The sequence below is a fragment of the Epargyreus clarus genome, unplaced genomic scaffold (genome assembly GCF_041222505.1).
Source record: "Epargyreus clarus isolate Ecla_fem2 unplaced genomic scaffold, WU_Ecla_fem_2.2 ptg000004l, whole genome shotgun sequence".
Lineage (NCBI taxonomy): Eukaryota > Metazoa > Arthropoda > Insecta > Lepidoptera > Hesperiidae > Epargyreus > Epargyreus clarus.
This window is the reverse complement of record NW_027332212.1, coordinates 15147537-15165671: the sequence shown is the minus strand read 5'-3', so window position 1 is coordinate 15165671 and position 18135 is coordinate 15147537. Positions and strand designations below refer to the sequence as shown.

The 18135-nt window shown below is 34.7% G+C and overlaps 1 protein-coding gene across 1 annotated transcript in view; it reads left to right on the top strand.

The window, feature by feature from the left end:
* Positions 1–467: 467 nt before the first annotated feature.
* Positions 468–18135, top strand: part of retm (real-time) — a 75051-nt gene continuing 57383 nt past the window's right edge. Inside the window, exon 1 of the mRNA XM_073093573.1 lies at positions 468–810. Coding sequence (XP_072949674.1) covers positions 748–810 — 63 coding nt within the window. The 5' untranslated portion in view covers positions 468–747. The remainder of the gene's footprint in view (positions 811–18135) is intronic.

Below are 18135 nucleotides of genomic sequence, written 5' to 3'. Positions count from 1 at the left end.
TTCAAATTCTGCCATAGATAATATATTCGTACAGCATTTTACTATTCGATATCGATTTTCATAAATTAGCATTCTTTTGAGAGAAATATTTTAGTAAAAATAATTGATTAGTATTTATGACTTATACAAATACATTAAAGATAAGCAATAGTAATACATATAATATAGTATAGATAGCAATAGTAATAAGAACATTAATATAATGTCAATTTAAGTTTTTTACACGATGGAAAATGATACACAATTTACAATGATAAATAGCTATTAGCTTTTATCTTTGTTTTTATAAATTTGTATTTGAATCAGATATAAAAATAAAATTAAGACTTCATTTCCAAATTTTTAGAGCTAGCAATTTTTTGCACTTGCTTGACATTTTGATTTAGTTTGGTTTGCCAAAAGATAGGAATCTAAGATGATCAAATCATGAAAGAAATTAAAAAAATACAGATAGGATTCGCAATTCGTTGCCTACTTCAGTGCAAACAATTCAGTTCATTTCGTGGTTGTGTTCACTTGTCGTTTGTCGCGGAATTTGACTATTATTTGACGTTCGTTTATTTTGTTGTCATGTGTTATCGTGGGTGAAGAGTCTGTGTAAATGAACTATTAACGAATATACGGACACAGTAATTACACAACTCTCCTGTGAACATAATGTCTGTAGTGTGAATAGTTTGATTTGTGCAGGATTCTGTATCCTTTCTTGTGTCGGACTGAGTGAGAGTAGAGCTAACCGTAGTAACCATGGTCCAAGAATACGTATCCCCAGTCAGGGTCCACAAGTACCCGTTCGAAATGGTGATGGCCGTAAGTACATTCCTTTATTTGTAAACTTTTTATCACATATGTGTCATGTTTGGAGTACAATGTTTTGTTTTTTGAATGACACGTATAGTTTAAAAAGTTCCTTTATTGTTGAAAGCCGTGATAAATACAGGGTTTAAAATTACTAGTATGCATTCACTACCCAACAAACTTTCGAAGGTGATTAAAAATTTATTAGGTCAATACTCTCATTCAGTGCAGTCTGCATATGGTAAGGGATTCTAATAGCCGTATATAATGTGATATCACTTTTATTTTATTACAATTGTTATTTTTTGTATTTTTTTATTTGCTCATCTATCTAATATTTTCTATTTTATTATTGTATTGTAGTGCCACTACGAAATAAATGTTTCTTTCTTTCTTTCTTTTAATACATTCTGTAAATTAAAGTACTTTTGGGCTATTTAAAATGATCAAATATATATTGCACAAACACAATTACTTAAAGATATTTAATTATATTTTATAGGCAATATTGTAACATCTTGTAAAAGGAGTTTGGAATAGAATTTGTATGTTTATCAGTGTTTGGCTTGTTCAAGGATTTTGATATGAGTTTTAAAGTTCAGTACAAGATGTTTGATGAAAGACAAAAACATTTTATCATGTATTGGCTATCAGTATAAATTAAAATATTTGTTTGATAAGGATTTTGAAGATTGATAATGGCTGGATTATAAACTGAGGTATTTAAACATTTTAAATTCAAAACAGGAGGTATGAATAACAAATAAAATATATTTTTTTCTATTTACTTATTCTGAAAAATAGAGAGTTATGTAAACTTTTTCATTGAAAAGCTCTAGGAGTTTACATAAGCTGAAGTTTAGTTCAACAGATAACCAGACTTTTCAGTGCATTTGTGAACTTAAAAGGAAATAAGAGACAATCTCATTGATTACTAGCCTTGAATAATATTTTTTTAATTGGTTACAATATCATTCCACAGCTAAAAGTATTTAAACAAAATAAATGACCTTATTATTTAACAAATATTTTCATATTTTTACTTTGCATTTGAAAGAGGATTTGTTTTGAGAAAATGCACCATGCTAAATGCATTAATAATGACCATACATAATTGTTAAGTAAATATTACATCATTATAATTTCTTCTAAAAACATTTTTTATTGTATTTTATACAGTTAAAATATATATAGCTAAAATCATAAAAATCCCCTTGCTTTTAATGTAATAATAAAGTAAAACTACACATAAAACATATAAACACTTCCAAAAATGTATATTTATATCAGTAATAAATTATACATACTGTTGCTATTGTGACATCAAATGCCTATTGTTTTTATATATCTTTTTAAATCCTCAACTTAACAAATATTTTAGAAACATTCTTATAGGACTGTCTTTAACATACTTTTTTCTAACACCTTTTAACAATATTATTAAAACTTTTGCTACATAGACAAATAATGTTAAATTGTCCACTGCAAGTATAATGTGAGTGATGTGTCATACATATGTGAGACCCTCATTCTTAAACCAACAAATTTGGGCTTGACCATGACAAACATTAATATTACAATGTGTTTATGTATGCACTGACCCACCAGTTTTTCTCCAAATGAATGTATAAATAATATAGTTGCCATGATGCTGATAAAACAGGAAATCAAATATACTGATAATATAGGAAGCACCTTGGTAAAAATAGGTTTATTTTGCGGGGATCACAAATATGATGTTGCCTTTGTAAATATTGAATTGTGTTTGTGCAACATCTTAAATCACTATGAATCTCTATTTGATTCCGAAATGATTTTTTTATGTCTTAGTGGGAAAGATGATACTATTATTTGCCTATAAATTATCTCAGTTCCATTTTAACAAATGAAAATATTTTTTTGAATATTTATTAATGTATTTACCAAAACTTAGAGCTTGTCTAGCTTTGATATGATAAGTTCTCTAACAAAATATTAATATTTATAATACATGAAATTAGTCTTGTATGGGTGTATGTTAAAGGGGAAATTACAAAATTCGTGCTCTATATGGCGTATATAAATTCACGACTTCGTTCTCGTGCAGTGACCATATCAAGGTGACCGCAGAGAGCGATGATCTGGGCGTTTCAGGCGACAATCTCCGCCGACAACCGCTGATAAGCATACAACAACATCCTTGTTAGGATGTGGACAATAAGGCGGAACAATTTATATGGCGACGAGAGATATGTCGATTGACTGGGGTCTAGTGCAGGACGTAAAATCGAAAGATTTAAAGGTAGCAACTTTATTCTGTGTATTCCCATGAAATAAGTTAAAGTAATCACTGGAGTATGCTTCTCGCGTTTTATAATTCACCATGATACCACTCGTCTTTAAGAGGACTTTTCCTCATCCTAAAAATACTTGTACATCAAATAAATAAATAACTTGACTGATCATCTAATGCAGAAGCGGGCAATCTTTGTTAAATTTGTGGGCAAAAAAGGACGTTAAAGAATTTGCCACCCAGTAAGTAGATGACAAAAACAGTCTTCTATATGCTTACAAAATATTGCCGCCCCCGAAAACATCCAGCCTAAGCCGCGGTTGCTCATATGCGATCTAATGGAAAGTAGTAACTCTCGTAGAAACCTTATGCGATTGTTATATTGGTATGTTTCTCCGATTGTTGAAGCAAATAAACGTAACTCGATTAATTATCTGTCTCTGCCTAAATGAGACAAGCAATAAACGGACCTCTCAAATTAGTTGATCCGAAGATTCAACGACAACGAATGACCAGCATAATTTATTGACGCTACAGTATTGTTATGTTATGGTCTATTCAAATATAAAACGTGATGCTCCACAAGATGTTTGTGAAGGTTAATGCGCTCCGTTTATGCAATTGATTTTCAGCTCTGTACGGACAGTAATGATTTTATGAGCTTGAAAAGAGTTATTTCTACGATTTTGTAGATATGGATGATACCTTGTTCCTTGTGAAAGTAAATGAATATGAAACCATAACTTAATAGTTCAAGCAAGTTAAGCTACTTGTAATTTTGTCCTAAAGGATTAGTAGACCGATGATTGACTGATTACATGGTAATGCGACCCTTTGGCGAAAAGTAACTGTATAATAATCTAAATATATATAACTCAAAGGTGACTGGACTGATGGATCGGGCTGAAATTTGGCATGCAGGTAGATTTTATGACGTAGGCATCCACTCAGAAAGGATTTTGATCAATTTTACCCCCAAGGGGATAAAATAGGGGATGAAAATATTACTTCGTAACGCAAGCGAAGCCGCGGGCAAAAGCTCGTATAATATAAATTGTTCCTAATAAAGAGTAGCTTCGAAAGAGCTACTTTCTTTACGACAAAAAATCAATATCCAAGCCAGATATTAATCCCGTATTTTGTTCGGTGACCACACGTGACTAACGACTTCTATTTGGGAAATAGTACAGTGCTAAAGTACTACGCGGAAAGACAAGGTCATTGTACCATAAACTACTTACTAGTCCTTTGTTTTAAATATAGATATGTATTAGCATTAGTCCGATTTCCACGCCATTCCGTTGTCTATCGCTTTGTCCGCGTGACAGCCGAAGACAAAGAAAGATTGAATAGACTACAAGTCTTGATAGAACTCTCCTTACAATAGATGAATGTGGCGCGCAGAAATAGTTCTAGTGATCGTACAGTTTGAGCTTATCTTCCGTTGCTGCACTTAAATGGGAGGCGACGAGTCCTTAGAAATTTATCACCCTTGACAAATGTTTCTTAGTCACTAGCTCGCTAGATTCTAAATTATCTAGAAAGTAAAGTGCGAAACTAAAGTTTTTTCTCGTTAACGACGCTTACGTAATTAAAAACGTTTAGAAATTACGAAGCTTTTGTACAACCGAGATAAATTAGAGCAGGCTGTACTGCGGTATGTTATAAATTACAGGGCAGACAACTTTGAACCTTGAAAATGGAGAGTTACGCACAATTTTATGTGCTCTTACACAATTGTCTTGGATGGGCGAGAGTAACGACCCCACGATTCGTTAAACTTTTTCACAAAACTCGGAATTAGGACGATGGAGTAAAAACTCGTTTCGTATAAAATTAACGCTTTTACGAGAATATTAAATGAGTTTATCGAATTTGCTTTATGAACTTTCTTTTCCTAAAACCTTAGGTTTTATGCTCCCGTCCTCGTTTCTACGTTTTATATTTTTTCTTTTCTAATGTCTTTATTTACGTTATTATGTACGATGTGGGTTTCTCTTTTTTCTACTTTCATCATCATCATCATCAACCCATTACTGTCCCACTGCTGGGCACGGGTCTCCTCTCAGAATGAGAAGGATTAGGCCATAGTCCACCGCGCTGGCCAAGTGCGTATTGGTAGACTTCACATACCTTTAAGATTTTTTATAAATCTCTCAGGTATGCAGGTTTCCTCATGATGTTTTCCTTCACCGTTTAAGCAAGTGATAATTAATTTCTAATACGCACATAAATTTGAAAATCAGAGGTGCGTGCCTGGGATTTGAACCTCGGACCCCTCGATCGAGAGGCCGCGTTTCTTAACCACTAGGCTATCACTGCTTTTGCTGCTTTTCTACTTTATCATTACCAAAAAGGGTGATACGCAGTTTAATTAAATAAATACTTAGACAAAAAGCATGCAAGTATCAAGAATGAAAAAGATACACTGAATACGATAGGTGGAGACTGGGCGTGCTCGCGATGTCCGCGCGGTGTCATCGTGTGCAATTTTAAATAATTTATAACCCAGTGTTGTTAGTTTAATCTACGTATCTCTTACATTGTAGCTTTAACAAATAAACCTATTGTAATTTAGTTCAATGTTGTTTAAAAGGTGTGTTGATTGAGAGAATTCTAAGGTATGATTAAAAAAATCTGTTTGAAGACCAGCATTTGTAGTTGAAATCGGTGATTATTTTGAGATTTTGTTTAGAGTTAAAAATAGCTGAAACTTGTGAAAACACCAAAACATAATTGGAAGTAATAAGATAGGTATCTATTTACTTCCAATTATGTAGCGTAATGGTAGCTACCATTACGCTACATAATTTAGACATTACTGATGTAAATCGAAGGGTATAGGGATATAGATGAATCCTAATTATTTTAGTTCTAAGTAAACGTCAAAACCACTTCATGTTTTTCCAGTTGGAAGCCGGTCGAGAGAGGGATGATTAATTAGGGTGTTGTATCAAATAATAATTTTTTACTAAATCCCTTCTTGATTGATGCGCTTAATTTCCATTTACAAAAATAAACATTAAATATCAAGCTTTTTGTAAATCCTTTGAAACGATGTTAATGAAAAACAGATATTTAATAAGTACCCACCCATATACGTTTTAATTCCTTAGTAAAACTCTATTATGGTAGTAACAATTCATATAGGTATTAGGATATCAAAGGTACAAATTGTAAGGTTATTTCGAAAGATAAATCAAGATTAAAAGAGGAAATTAATCTTTGTTATTTTGATCTCTTTGCAAAATTGAGGAAATGAGATATCGATCTTACGTAAGATTACGTATACCATGTAATAATGACTGTCCCTCCCGATGATATAAAACAACGCGTTAATAACTTATTGACGCTTGTAATTTGAATACGATATCATAGATTGAGCAAAAACTAGTCGTGTGTGGACGAGTCACAAGTGATGTTTCTGATGTGTTTTTGCTTCTTACTTGTGGTGAGCTCTACATTTGCAACACATTATGTTTTGTAGATGTCGTACGAGTACCTCCTGATAGATTTTGTAAAGGATAGAGAGAGAAGTATCCTGCTAAGTGATTTATTTATTGTCACAATCGACGTCCACAGTCAAGGATGGCCACTACAACTACTCGTATATTTCTTTGCTACATGATCTATCTGTGGACAGAAGACTTCTGTCGATTAATGGGTGTATGGATGAGTGATAAGATACTGACAAAACACAGCAAGTGTATCAGAGAAACTGGCTTCCTTGCATCTAATTTTATAGCAAAGGAAAATGGGCTACATTATAAATATTTTCACCTGTGAGTTGCACGGAGTGACTTAAAGATTTTACTGACTATTACTGACAATCCACAACTCTAAACATTTCCCGGTTATGGTAAAACACTCGAATCCAGCTGCAGGATTAAAGTTACACCCAATAAAAAGAGGCATATTCAATCTCCAATGTTTCAACTCCAGTCAGTCGTTTGGTGAATTCGGCTGTGACAAATTGCCGATTTGTCTCAGCGTCGCTTGCGGAAGGGGGAGTTGCCAAACGAGCTATCGGCACGGGATATGCACTGATTCACATCAGTATTTGTTTTATAATATTTAATTGTAATAAATGTTTCCGGTATCGATGGATTTTGTAATTTTCTGTTTAAACGCCATTACAATCGAATGAGATGTGGTCTTCTTGAATAACCTGTTGTTTTTTTGTCAATTGTTTTGAGTTGCAATTATTCTTGTGGCAAATGTTCATACCAGTTATCGAGCTCCTTGTAGCTTTCGATGACATGATTTAGTATTGAAAGCTTGTACATATTGTATCAGAAAAACGTTTTAAGGTCAGAGACCTATTGGTAAGATTGAACACAAAGACATCGATCACAATATGACAGGATACAATATCAGTTACAAGTCCTACGTGAAATCGAATATGCTAGAGCCATTAATAATGCTAAAGAGCGCAAGGCTAGAACCGGCCAGTTTACACGCGAAAAACGTTTTAGGGTCAAATGGATAATTTCGTACCGAGATAATTTGACATGGAGGTAAATTACGATGGAAATTTGGGCTTTACGGACATTTTTCTTTATAATATAGGAGTAGAAGACGAGTATACAGTCCACCTGATGGTAAGTGGCCACTGCCGCCCATGGACAATGAAATGAAATGAAATATATTTATTTTTGTATAGGCCAACGACGGCACTTACAAATTGTCAGGTACAATATTTTTCTTAAACTAGTTTAAACTACTATCGGATCGGACCGCGACTTCTACTGAGAAGAATCGGTAAGAAACTTAGCGGGTTTGTCTTTTTTTTTAATAATAATTATTCTCTTTTTTTTTAGGACATTGTTTTTTTTAGGACATTGTAATCAACCCCAGATAGGACTAGATATTCCTACCTAAGGTCGGCCACGGTTGCGCCGCTTCCCCTGAGGGCTAAGGTGGAACGCCTCGGAGTAGGTTATCTCCCTTACCACACCCTTCAAACCAGAACATAGTAGGTATAGGTGTGGCGCCCCCGTAGACTAACCACAAAGGGTTCTAATGAAATATAGGCCTTACGAACCTTAATAAGATTGACGATAGAATTCGCCCCCTTGGTACAAACACCTGTCGTAGATTAAGTCGGGTTGCTGATCTTTACATAAGCAAAACGTTTGAAGGTCAAAGACTCCGTAAATGGTGTCACAGGGAGATGATAGACGAACGGCGGAAATCGTTAATGAGACAACGGCCTTGCATAATCGTTCTGCTGTATGTATGTATGTATTGTATGTATGGAATAATGCTTTTGTGATTGTTGATGTTACAAGTGCAGACATGAAATATGTTTTCATAGAACAAATTAGAGGAACGATGATTGATTCTTTAACAGGGCGAGTAAGGATTTTCCTCCGAGAATTTTTTGTAGAGAACAAATTTTAAATTAGAAACACTATTCTTTTTTTTTCTTTATTAGATTTCTGAGAACAAAGAAATTCAAATGAAATATTTTAAGAAATATATTACCGACCGGACACGAGACGCTATAAAATTGTCTTTTTGGTCCCATGTAATATAATATGAAGGAAGGAAGGAATAAGAACTGTTTGTTGTTTAATTGCGGCGGCATCTCAGTCATAACTATTTCTACTTAATAGTAGCAGTGTTTGTAATATCTTCTGAATTGGAAGTAACAAGGCATAGTTATGCGGTTCTCAAATTTAGTTTTCAAGATCAATAATATCGGATTTGTGATAATTTTTTACATGTTGCAAAGAAAGCTTTAAGTATTGAATATTTATGGAAGTGTCTGAAAACAGTTGCATTTACATAAACGCCTTGCACTGAAATAAGCACGTAGTAATTAGAAATTTATTAGGCGATAATTAAGCATAGTATTTAATGTAAGTTTGTGAAACTGAAGAAATTGCAAACGTTTTACTACCATTCTATGATTAAATTATAACGTAGGGATATACTTTTATATATGCTTAGCTGACCTGGCAAACGTTGTGCTGCCATATAAATAAAAAATGTTAAGGGTGAACAACCCTTATAACTTAGGGGTATGAAAAATACATAGTAGCTGATTCTCAGACCTACTGAATATGCATGTAAAATTTGGTAAAAATCGGTAAAGCCGTTTCGGAGGAGTACGGTAACTAACACCGTGACACGAGAATTTTATATATAAGATGATCCTAAAACCGGTCGACGAGTAGGATAGTAAGACTAAAAGTTCTGGAAATGAGTTAATCAATACCGTTCAGACGTAAGACAAGATTAAATGTGTCTTACTGGCCCAAGTTTGCTATCTATCTCACTCTCCGCCCGCCCAGCGTCAGCGCAATTAAACGTCCGAATGTCGTAACATGTCCATGTTTCACGGAATGAGAATTAATTCTAGCTCTAAAAATCTTCGGTTGTAAGACGCATGAGATGATGATAAACAATGGTGCGGTAAGGGAGACAGACTGACCGAGGTGTTCCAACTTAGTCCTCAGGGGTAGCGGCGCATCTGTGGCCGACCTAACGTAGGAATATCTAATCCTATCTGGGGTTGATTACAGATGTCCATGGGCGGCAGTAGCCACTTACCATCAGGTGGACTGTATGCTCGTCTGCTACTCTTATATTATAAAAAAAAAGTTATATGGTTTGAAATGAGATTTGACTAGCGTGTTTGACTGAGTTTCACTCCTATTTCTCTGAGAGAGGAGACCCATGCCCAGGATTGGACAGTAATGTGTGACAACGACGACATCAAAAAAATCCGCTAATAAATTACTAAGTATTTATGTAAGTAATTCGTGCGCACATTCTTGAAAACTAGTTGGCGAATGCAATTCTTTGCAAAATGCGTAATTCGTCACAATTATCCTAGGATTATACCAGAGAGGATATTGCCAATGGTTTGCCGGTAACTTGCGTAACGCGGTTTACGTTTCACGCAACTACTAGGTAAGTAAAGTAAAACGATCTACTTATTTGTAAGTATTATAATTTTAAATGACAGGTCTTTATATTAGGTATGTAGCATTTTGAGGACATTTTGTTATTAACAATATCAAATATTATTTTAAATGGAGTTCGATATTTATCTAGATTTAATTTTTTGAGAATTTTATCGAAAACTTTTTTAGGAAATCATCTAAAATGAGTATAAAAGACACAAAGTGAATGGTCAACTACAATGTTACATTTAATATTGTCTGAAAGTTATTATTACAACATCCGTAAAAAAATTCGGTATATGCATATTAATAAAACAAATTTCTAAAAAATAAATGTAATGTAAAAAGTTGCTGTGATAACAAATACTACAAATAAAAAAAATCAACTGTACGGATCCCTCTGTGTGTGAGTTCGAATCGCACTTCGCCAATTTTTTTGTGTGGTACAAATATGGTAGAACGTATTTTCTCGTCATTAAGGGACGCACTGGAGCATGGGATCCTCTGCTTCTCCCCATTTCCGGCACATCTCTCGCTTCACGGGCTACACGTGTTTTTCTACAAATAAAACGTTTATTCGGTACGTCTTATGAATAGTTCTTTATACAATGTATCTTAAGATTACGGTTGGCTGGAATCTTTCATCCTATTCAGGGATTTTCAAAGACTTATCCCCAAATTGAGTGAGGACTGGATTCGCTGAAGTAGACGTTGATTTCGCTGCTATTTTTCGTTTCTAAATACGATATAGTCGTAGTATTAATAGGGCTATAGACTATTGAGAATATTTTTGCCTTTTTGGAGACAGCAGGCTAAGGACTCATAAATAAAATATTGTCGTCACTGGAAGTGGTTCCACTGTGGAAGTGACATTGTTTCTAGTGACGTTATTATGATTCAAATTATCAAACCATTTGTTTGTTTTAATATAATGTTATATTAATTCAGTGATAATTTATAACATGACTTAAAAAATCGAATTTAAAGACCTGGGACCCACACTACATCCAAATTATCATACCCTCAGGCAATCATTGCTTATAATAGTTACTTATTTTATACCTAAATACGTTTCTATTTTTCACTCACAGACTTAGTCTATATCGTTAATAAAGTAAGTAACCTAATAAAACGGCTGTAGATATGCCTAGCTAAAAACAGTAGTTAGAAACCATTGTCAGATATTTTGGAGGTCGGGCGAACGGTAAAAGTTTCCGTTTACCTGTCGATGCCGATTGATTATTGCTTGCAAAATCGACGGCCTTACTCATATATATATATTCAGCAATATAAATAATGGCGAAATACTGGTAGAAATCAATATATTGTAATTTGTTTTGTATAAAATAATTTAAATTCCAAAGATAAATATATAACGCATTTTGGTTTATTTGACATTTTATGAGTATTGTAAGAACTTTAAATCATTTCGCCTAATTTTAGACTCGTGTGGCTGAGCGGTCACCGCCGGTCTCACGCGCAGAGGGTCCCGGGTTCGATTCTCGGCCAGACGGATCTTAATGATAAATTTAGATTTCTGAATCTGGGTACTTGTGTATTCGCCTGTGTGTGTATCCATGGCATCCACGACACAGGGAATTCTAGTGTGTGGATGAGTGCAGAAGTCGCCATCTTTTTTCGGGCAGATTTAGTACCTACTAACTATTAAATTTTCCACGACTATATTACTCGTTCATTTCGTTAACTTAATTGGTCTAGGTGCGATGACAGTAAACATTGTAAACAATTTAAATTTCAGTAGGTATTGGTCGTAGGACCCAAAACAGTAAAAATAATTAAAGTAATTTACTCCAAAGTTTAAATATCTAACATAAATGGGTATTTAAACTATTCAATGATTCCGTCAATATTAATGCGAATGAATTGTAATTTTCAATCGTGTTCAATTATGCACTAGAATTTTCCGACAGTCATTGTTTGTTACCTCATTGTGATGTTTATTTATTGGAAAACTGACCTTTAACCAATATATTAGCGGTTGTTGTTTACGTGACTTGCTGCGACGTCTTACCTTCGTTTTGTTTTGTTATAATAATTAAAAGTAGCAAATGATCATACAGTCCACCTGATGGTATCTGCCGTCCAAGGATATCTGTAATCGACATCAGAGTCCTACCTGAAGTCGGCCACAAATGAGTTGCTGCTTCATCTTTCTTAATACTCAGTTGGAACGACTTCGAAATGTGTCCCTCCCTTATCAACACCTGGAAACCAGAACGCAGCAGAGCTTAATACTGCTCTTAAGCTGAAATATTTGTGACGGTTGCGTTCCCGAAGTTTATTCACAAAGGGTCCTTCCACCTTCAATCATTTTATTACACAAAGGGCAATCAATACCAGCGGTTTATACGACGCGTAACGTCGTTAAATTTTGTCTATATTTCTTATTTTCCTTCCTCAACATAAGCACATGGTAAGCAAAAATGTGCAGTGTCAGTTACCCTTAGCCATATAGTTTCTATATTTTTTTATTAACCGACTTCAAAAAGGAGGTGGTTATCAATTCGGCCGGTATCTTTTTTTTATGTATGTACACGAATTACTCCGCTGTTAGTGAACCGATTTTAATAATTCTATTTTTATTGTGTAGAGACGAAGGCGCTCATATTAGACACGCTGTTAACATCGTTATCCAACGAAATATATAGAGCGCCGACTTCAGAAATATATACTAAACCAACATTTATTTGAATTATTTTTTACTTTGTAGTGACATAGAAGTCGGTTGTATTTTTTCGTTAATTTTTTTTTTAAAGTATGCGTAAATCCCTTGTGGGTGGGAGGACTACATACGGAAGGGTCGAGAGTTAACTTGGGGATTTTCATTAAGGAAGCAGTGCTCAATTCTTGTTTTTATAATATTTTAAACTAAATTAAATATAATCTTAAACACTAAATATTTCGATCTTACTGTTATGGTTTATTTGATTGTTTTACTCCATATTGCCGTTAGAAAGTTTTGGGGTTAGAAAAATAATAGACTCCTAAAGTGAGCAGTACACATAATAAGTTTTAAAAACCGTCGTTGCACATGAAGAACTCTTATTTGCGTCCTAGTATGTATTCAAGTATAGTTTGGCTAATCGTTTGCTTAAGCACTTGTGCGAAGGTCCAACGTGCGTCTGCGACCGGTTCGTGGACCGGTCCCGCTCACGAGATCACTGTAACACTTCGCCTTTGCTTGTCTAGTTATATGTATGTGGATTGGTTTATCTTTGTGTGTAAAGATTTGAGAGTAAGCTACGAGCTATAAGCGGTATCAGAGGTAATAAGCGTAGCCGTATGCACATTTAAGGAATTATGTGTCGGCGGTTCCATGGACAAAAACAAAGATAAGAATACCCAGATCCAGAACACAATTTATATTTAGATATTTCCTTGGCCTCGAATTGAACCCGAAAATTTTTGCGTGTCAAATGGGTTAAGTGATCTTTGTACTACTGGGAAGTTTCGTATTAAATTCGGACTACTTCGGACGCCTTAAAATAAATGTACAAATACGAATATCTGATATCGAACGACGTTTTTTTATCATAATCAGACCATATCTACGAAGGGATTAAAACGTCTGGTTGTAGTGTAAGGGGAGATCATAGTGCATAGATGTTATGGTAGCGAGGTGTCTACAGATGACTGGAGACTCTTGAGCGGGGCTTTGATCGTCGAGTCGAGCTTGATCACTACCGATTGCGCTCGATATTGCCATGTCAAGCTAATATTGCCACATCAAGCTGCCGGCTGATCGGCAAAATTGCATACATAATATTTCTGACCGAATATTAGAAAAGTCGTCGACTTTTATGTACATTGTAAAGATATAGGTAAATGTCTGCCTGTAGGCAACTTTGTGAACCTTGTGTGATTTTTTTTACTTAAAAGTCTGATGTATTTTCTAGAGTAAAATAATATTTCAGAGAAGCATATTGCAGATTGTAGAATTTTGTATAATTGCGTCAAAGTTGTCTCCGTTTAAAATTATATTAATCACCGACGGAAAATTTAATCAAGAGTTTATTATTGTGCAAATAAGCTTTTAAGCTTAGAAAGTGAAAGTAATTTCTAAATACCAGACTGACATTTTAAATCTATTTATTAGTCTAGATGGATTTATTACAGTAATGCCTTTGACTGTTTGTATAATTCAAAAATTGAAGAATGTGTTAGAAACTAATCAGTTTTAATTAATTTAATCTTATTTTTTTCACTATTTTAACGAATAAACTTGACTCTTAAAGTTTCTATTGGTAAGTCACTAAGTTTTGATGAGTATGGAAAAATAGAGATATTTGATTTTGCTAAGCATGAATTAATCGTGTAAATTAGGTTACATGTAAGTACCTACATTGTAAATGTGCATGTGTTGTCGAAATAGTGCACACGAGTAAATCATCCTAAACATACACCATCTGCTGAATTGAAACTTGTTTGCAATACATCCAAAACATTTCTGTTTTGTTCGTGGGAAATATAAAAATTATAAAATATAAATATTTATCGATGTGATCGTGTTGGACAAACATCTTTTATCAAAGAGACTTTCTTGTTAATGTTTCTATTGGTCCATTACTAAATTATTGTTTTTATTGCCTTATTTCACCTTAAAAATGGGAACATAAGGGAATTTAATGACTAGCATAGGTGTCAGTCAACAATAGTGCTTTACCTATAAATCACCCGAAGAAAACGATATAAATTACAAATTATAGACTCCGAGAAGTGCATAAAATTAATAAATCTAATATTAATACACTACTAGTATTTTTTTCTAATTAAAGTAACATTTAAAGTTTCTTTAAAGCATTATAAAAATATAAATACCAAGAATTAGTAATGGAATGTACGTAATTTAGCGTTTGTGCTCAAGTATCTCCTAATTGAGCTATCAAATAACAGTTAATTGACGTGGATGCGCGTACGCAACTCTTATCAATCAATTGAGATACGCATGAATGTGTGACGACAACGGTTGTAATGTGGGTGTAGATACTGTAGATTTATATTATAATGCTGTAGTACTATAAATTAAGCAAATCTTTAAAGATTCTGTTATCTAGAATCATTGTTTATGTGTATATAGTAAAAAGATAAAAATAATATCCATTGATTGTTAAATGGCTTAATTATATTATTATGTTAACGGAAGACATGTTATGTTACTGACATGCATGTAAGAATGCAGGTGCCATATTTGTTGTGGAGTACTCATAAGTTGAAGCGGTTCATAAAAGTCGTTGTACTTGTCAAATCAAAACATATATAGAAAGGTGTTTTGGCACCGCAGCGGTGAAGCGAAACTGTGTATTTGTAGATGATATGACTAATGGATCCCATAACATTGAGCATCCTGATTTGAGAGGGACTTATGACGTTTCTCTTTCCACGAGGGTTTATAACCGCGTGCGTGTCATACCCGCAGGCGTGAAACAAAACGCTGCAATCTTTTCACGTTTGCGTGTGCGTATGAGTTAATGCCATGAAAATATTTATGAACCATTAGAATATAAGTGGCACGCATGAGGACCTGAATTGCAGGCAGGCACAAACCCGCGTGATAGGCCCTTGATAGGCAACGTGCCAAGAGAACTCCGGTTGCGTTCCTTTGGAGATCTCGGAGCCTTCTACGCAGCGCCGAGGACGGCCACCGTGGAGGTTTTAGTACGATAAGAATCCCACATAATCCTGCGTCGCTCCCACGGCACCGGGTACCCTTTGAAGGTTTCCTCCTCGTAAACAAAAAAGCCCTTACTGTATAAACTGTTTATTTTATAGATATTAGTAAATTTATAGGAGCAAATGCTTGTTTGTTATAACAGAGAAGTGTTGCCAAAACACGGGTCGCTCTTTGATTGTTTATTTACCTCGTGATTCTCTGTAGACATCTTGACAGCTGTGATTTCATTGTTTAGGAATACTGTAACATCACATTCGCATCAACTTCAATGTTGTAGATAAGACTGTGGCGTTAAAAACAAGGAATTTGGTATTGTGTTTCATTGTTTTATAAGACAAGATTGATTTGTTTATTATGGAAACTTTCTAACTGGTTTACTGAAGACTAGACTAGTCTAAACGCTTACTTTCTACTGTCACAGCCGAACAGTAGGATGTTTTATGTCACCCATCCGCATTAAAGCGGATATCTGAATCATTTAGATGTCTAGATTAAAACTTTAGCTTTGCAAACCAATATGGAGTTGTTTCATCCAAATCATCTAACTACGCGACGTCATTGTTATCTCGAGTTGAATGTCGGCGGATACCAGATGCGATTAACGCCTTATTAATAATCAATCTATCTAATGTTTTGCCTACCAAACATCGAAAAATAACAATGTCTAGTGTGAAGTAATTGTCAAATGTCGATCTTTGGTTCAAATCATTGAATAAAGTGATTATTACTGAGGGGCGTTGATTGAGACTCGAGATGTTCTCTTGATAATCAGCATTTTGGACATCTTTCCTAAAGTTTGCCATAATACATGGTCCCTCGCACGAATTTGGAACACACGTGATCACTACCGTTCCCTACTAACGTACGTGTGACGGATCGCTCCCGTACGTTCTCGTGTAGTCAACTAGCATCAAAAATAATGGCCGGTGTGTCCCATAACTGCTCTGTTGACGGCGGCAGCAATCCGACCCGTCATCAACCCATTACTGTCCCACTGATGGGTACCCGTGTCAGACGGGTCTAGGCCACCTCGCTGGCCAAGTGCCATTTTGGTAGACTTCACACACCTTTGAGAAATTAAAAAAAAATGTCAGGCGTTTAAGTTTCCTCACGATATTGTCTTAACACTATAGCTAGGAATCATTAGTTTCTGAGACGCACATAGCTGTGAAAAATCAAAGGTGTGTGTGTCTAGAATTTGAACTTCCGTCGGGGGGCGTCGGAAAGACCGAGTTTCAACCTCTAAGAAGACCACAAACTAACAACTCATGGTACAGGATATAGGCAATATGTATATTTATATCACTTAGATTATTGTGTGTGCTACGGTTTAATGGGCGTTGTATAGATGAGGATGTTGGAGATCATTTACATTTTAATTATCGGGTACAAGTGAGTCAGGAGTGTCAGGACGGGGTGTATCTCTAGGTACTGTAGTTTTAATTTGTATTACATGTATACTGTTACATTTGGTTGTTTATTTCAAGCGAAAAGTAGATTTGCATCGAAGGGGTTAGTAAAGTAATATTGTTTTGGTCAACGTAATTTGCAAAAAAATACTTACAACCAAACTTCCTTTTTTTTTATTTCCTTTATTTTTTGAAGTCTATAAAATAAAAATCTGTTAGTGCCAGCATTAGCTACAATTCCAAAATTGGATTGGAGTGCCAGCAGAGTGATAAGGTCGTTTCTGCCCTATAGACTAATTTGGAACGCTTCGTATAACTATACGCAACAACCAATCTCTTAACATCTACACAACCTGTCTTTGAAAAACCTTTAAGACACACATTTTAGTATTTATTTATCAATTCTATGTGTAAGCTACTTGTGAAATCTATCAGTTATACTGAAGGTCAAACAATTTGCCGATGCAATCATAATATTGCACGATAATTCTGATAGTATCTCAAGGTATGCTGGCAGGCCACAGTGCCGTTTGCGGTCATAATCGTGTTTGCAACAACCGATCCATCGGCGGTTTAATTGGCGGTTTGCGCAACCACTCGTATGTACCATACCCAATGTTACACTGCTTCTAGTTCTACTACACCTATTGTAGGAATGTGGTATGTTTTGTATATACAAGAGCCTGTATATTTGTTGCAAGCTGTTTGGTATGTTCCTTAAACTTTGATTATCGTAAATAATTTCTAAGCGAGAATTCTAATGCATGATACGCTGATTTAACATAAGATTGATTAGCGATTTTGATACTATTGTGCAAGAGTTTAGTAGATATTGTTTAATTTTTTAGGTAAGTTTGCAACATTCGAGTCGATCTGGACTTTTGCAAAGTAGAATTATTATATGTTATCAATTACATGATACCACGCACGATTTGTAAAATGCTGTTCTGATCTTTTAAAAGTTATTGAAATATCTATTGAAAGAAAAGATAATTATTTGCGGCAAGAAACAAATAACCTACTCCTAAATTCTAATAAAACTAAATGTAT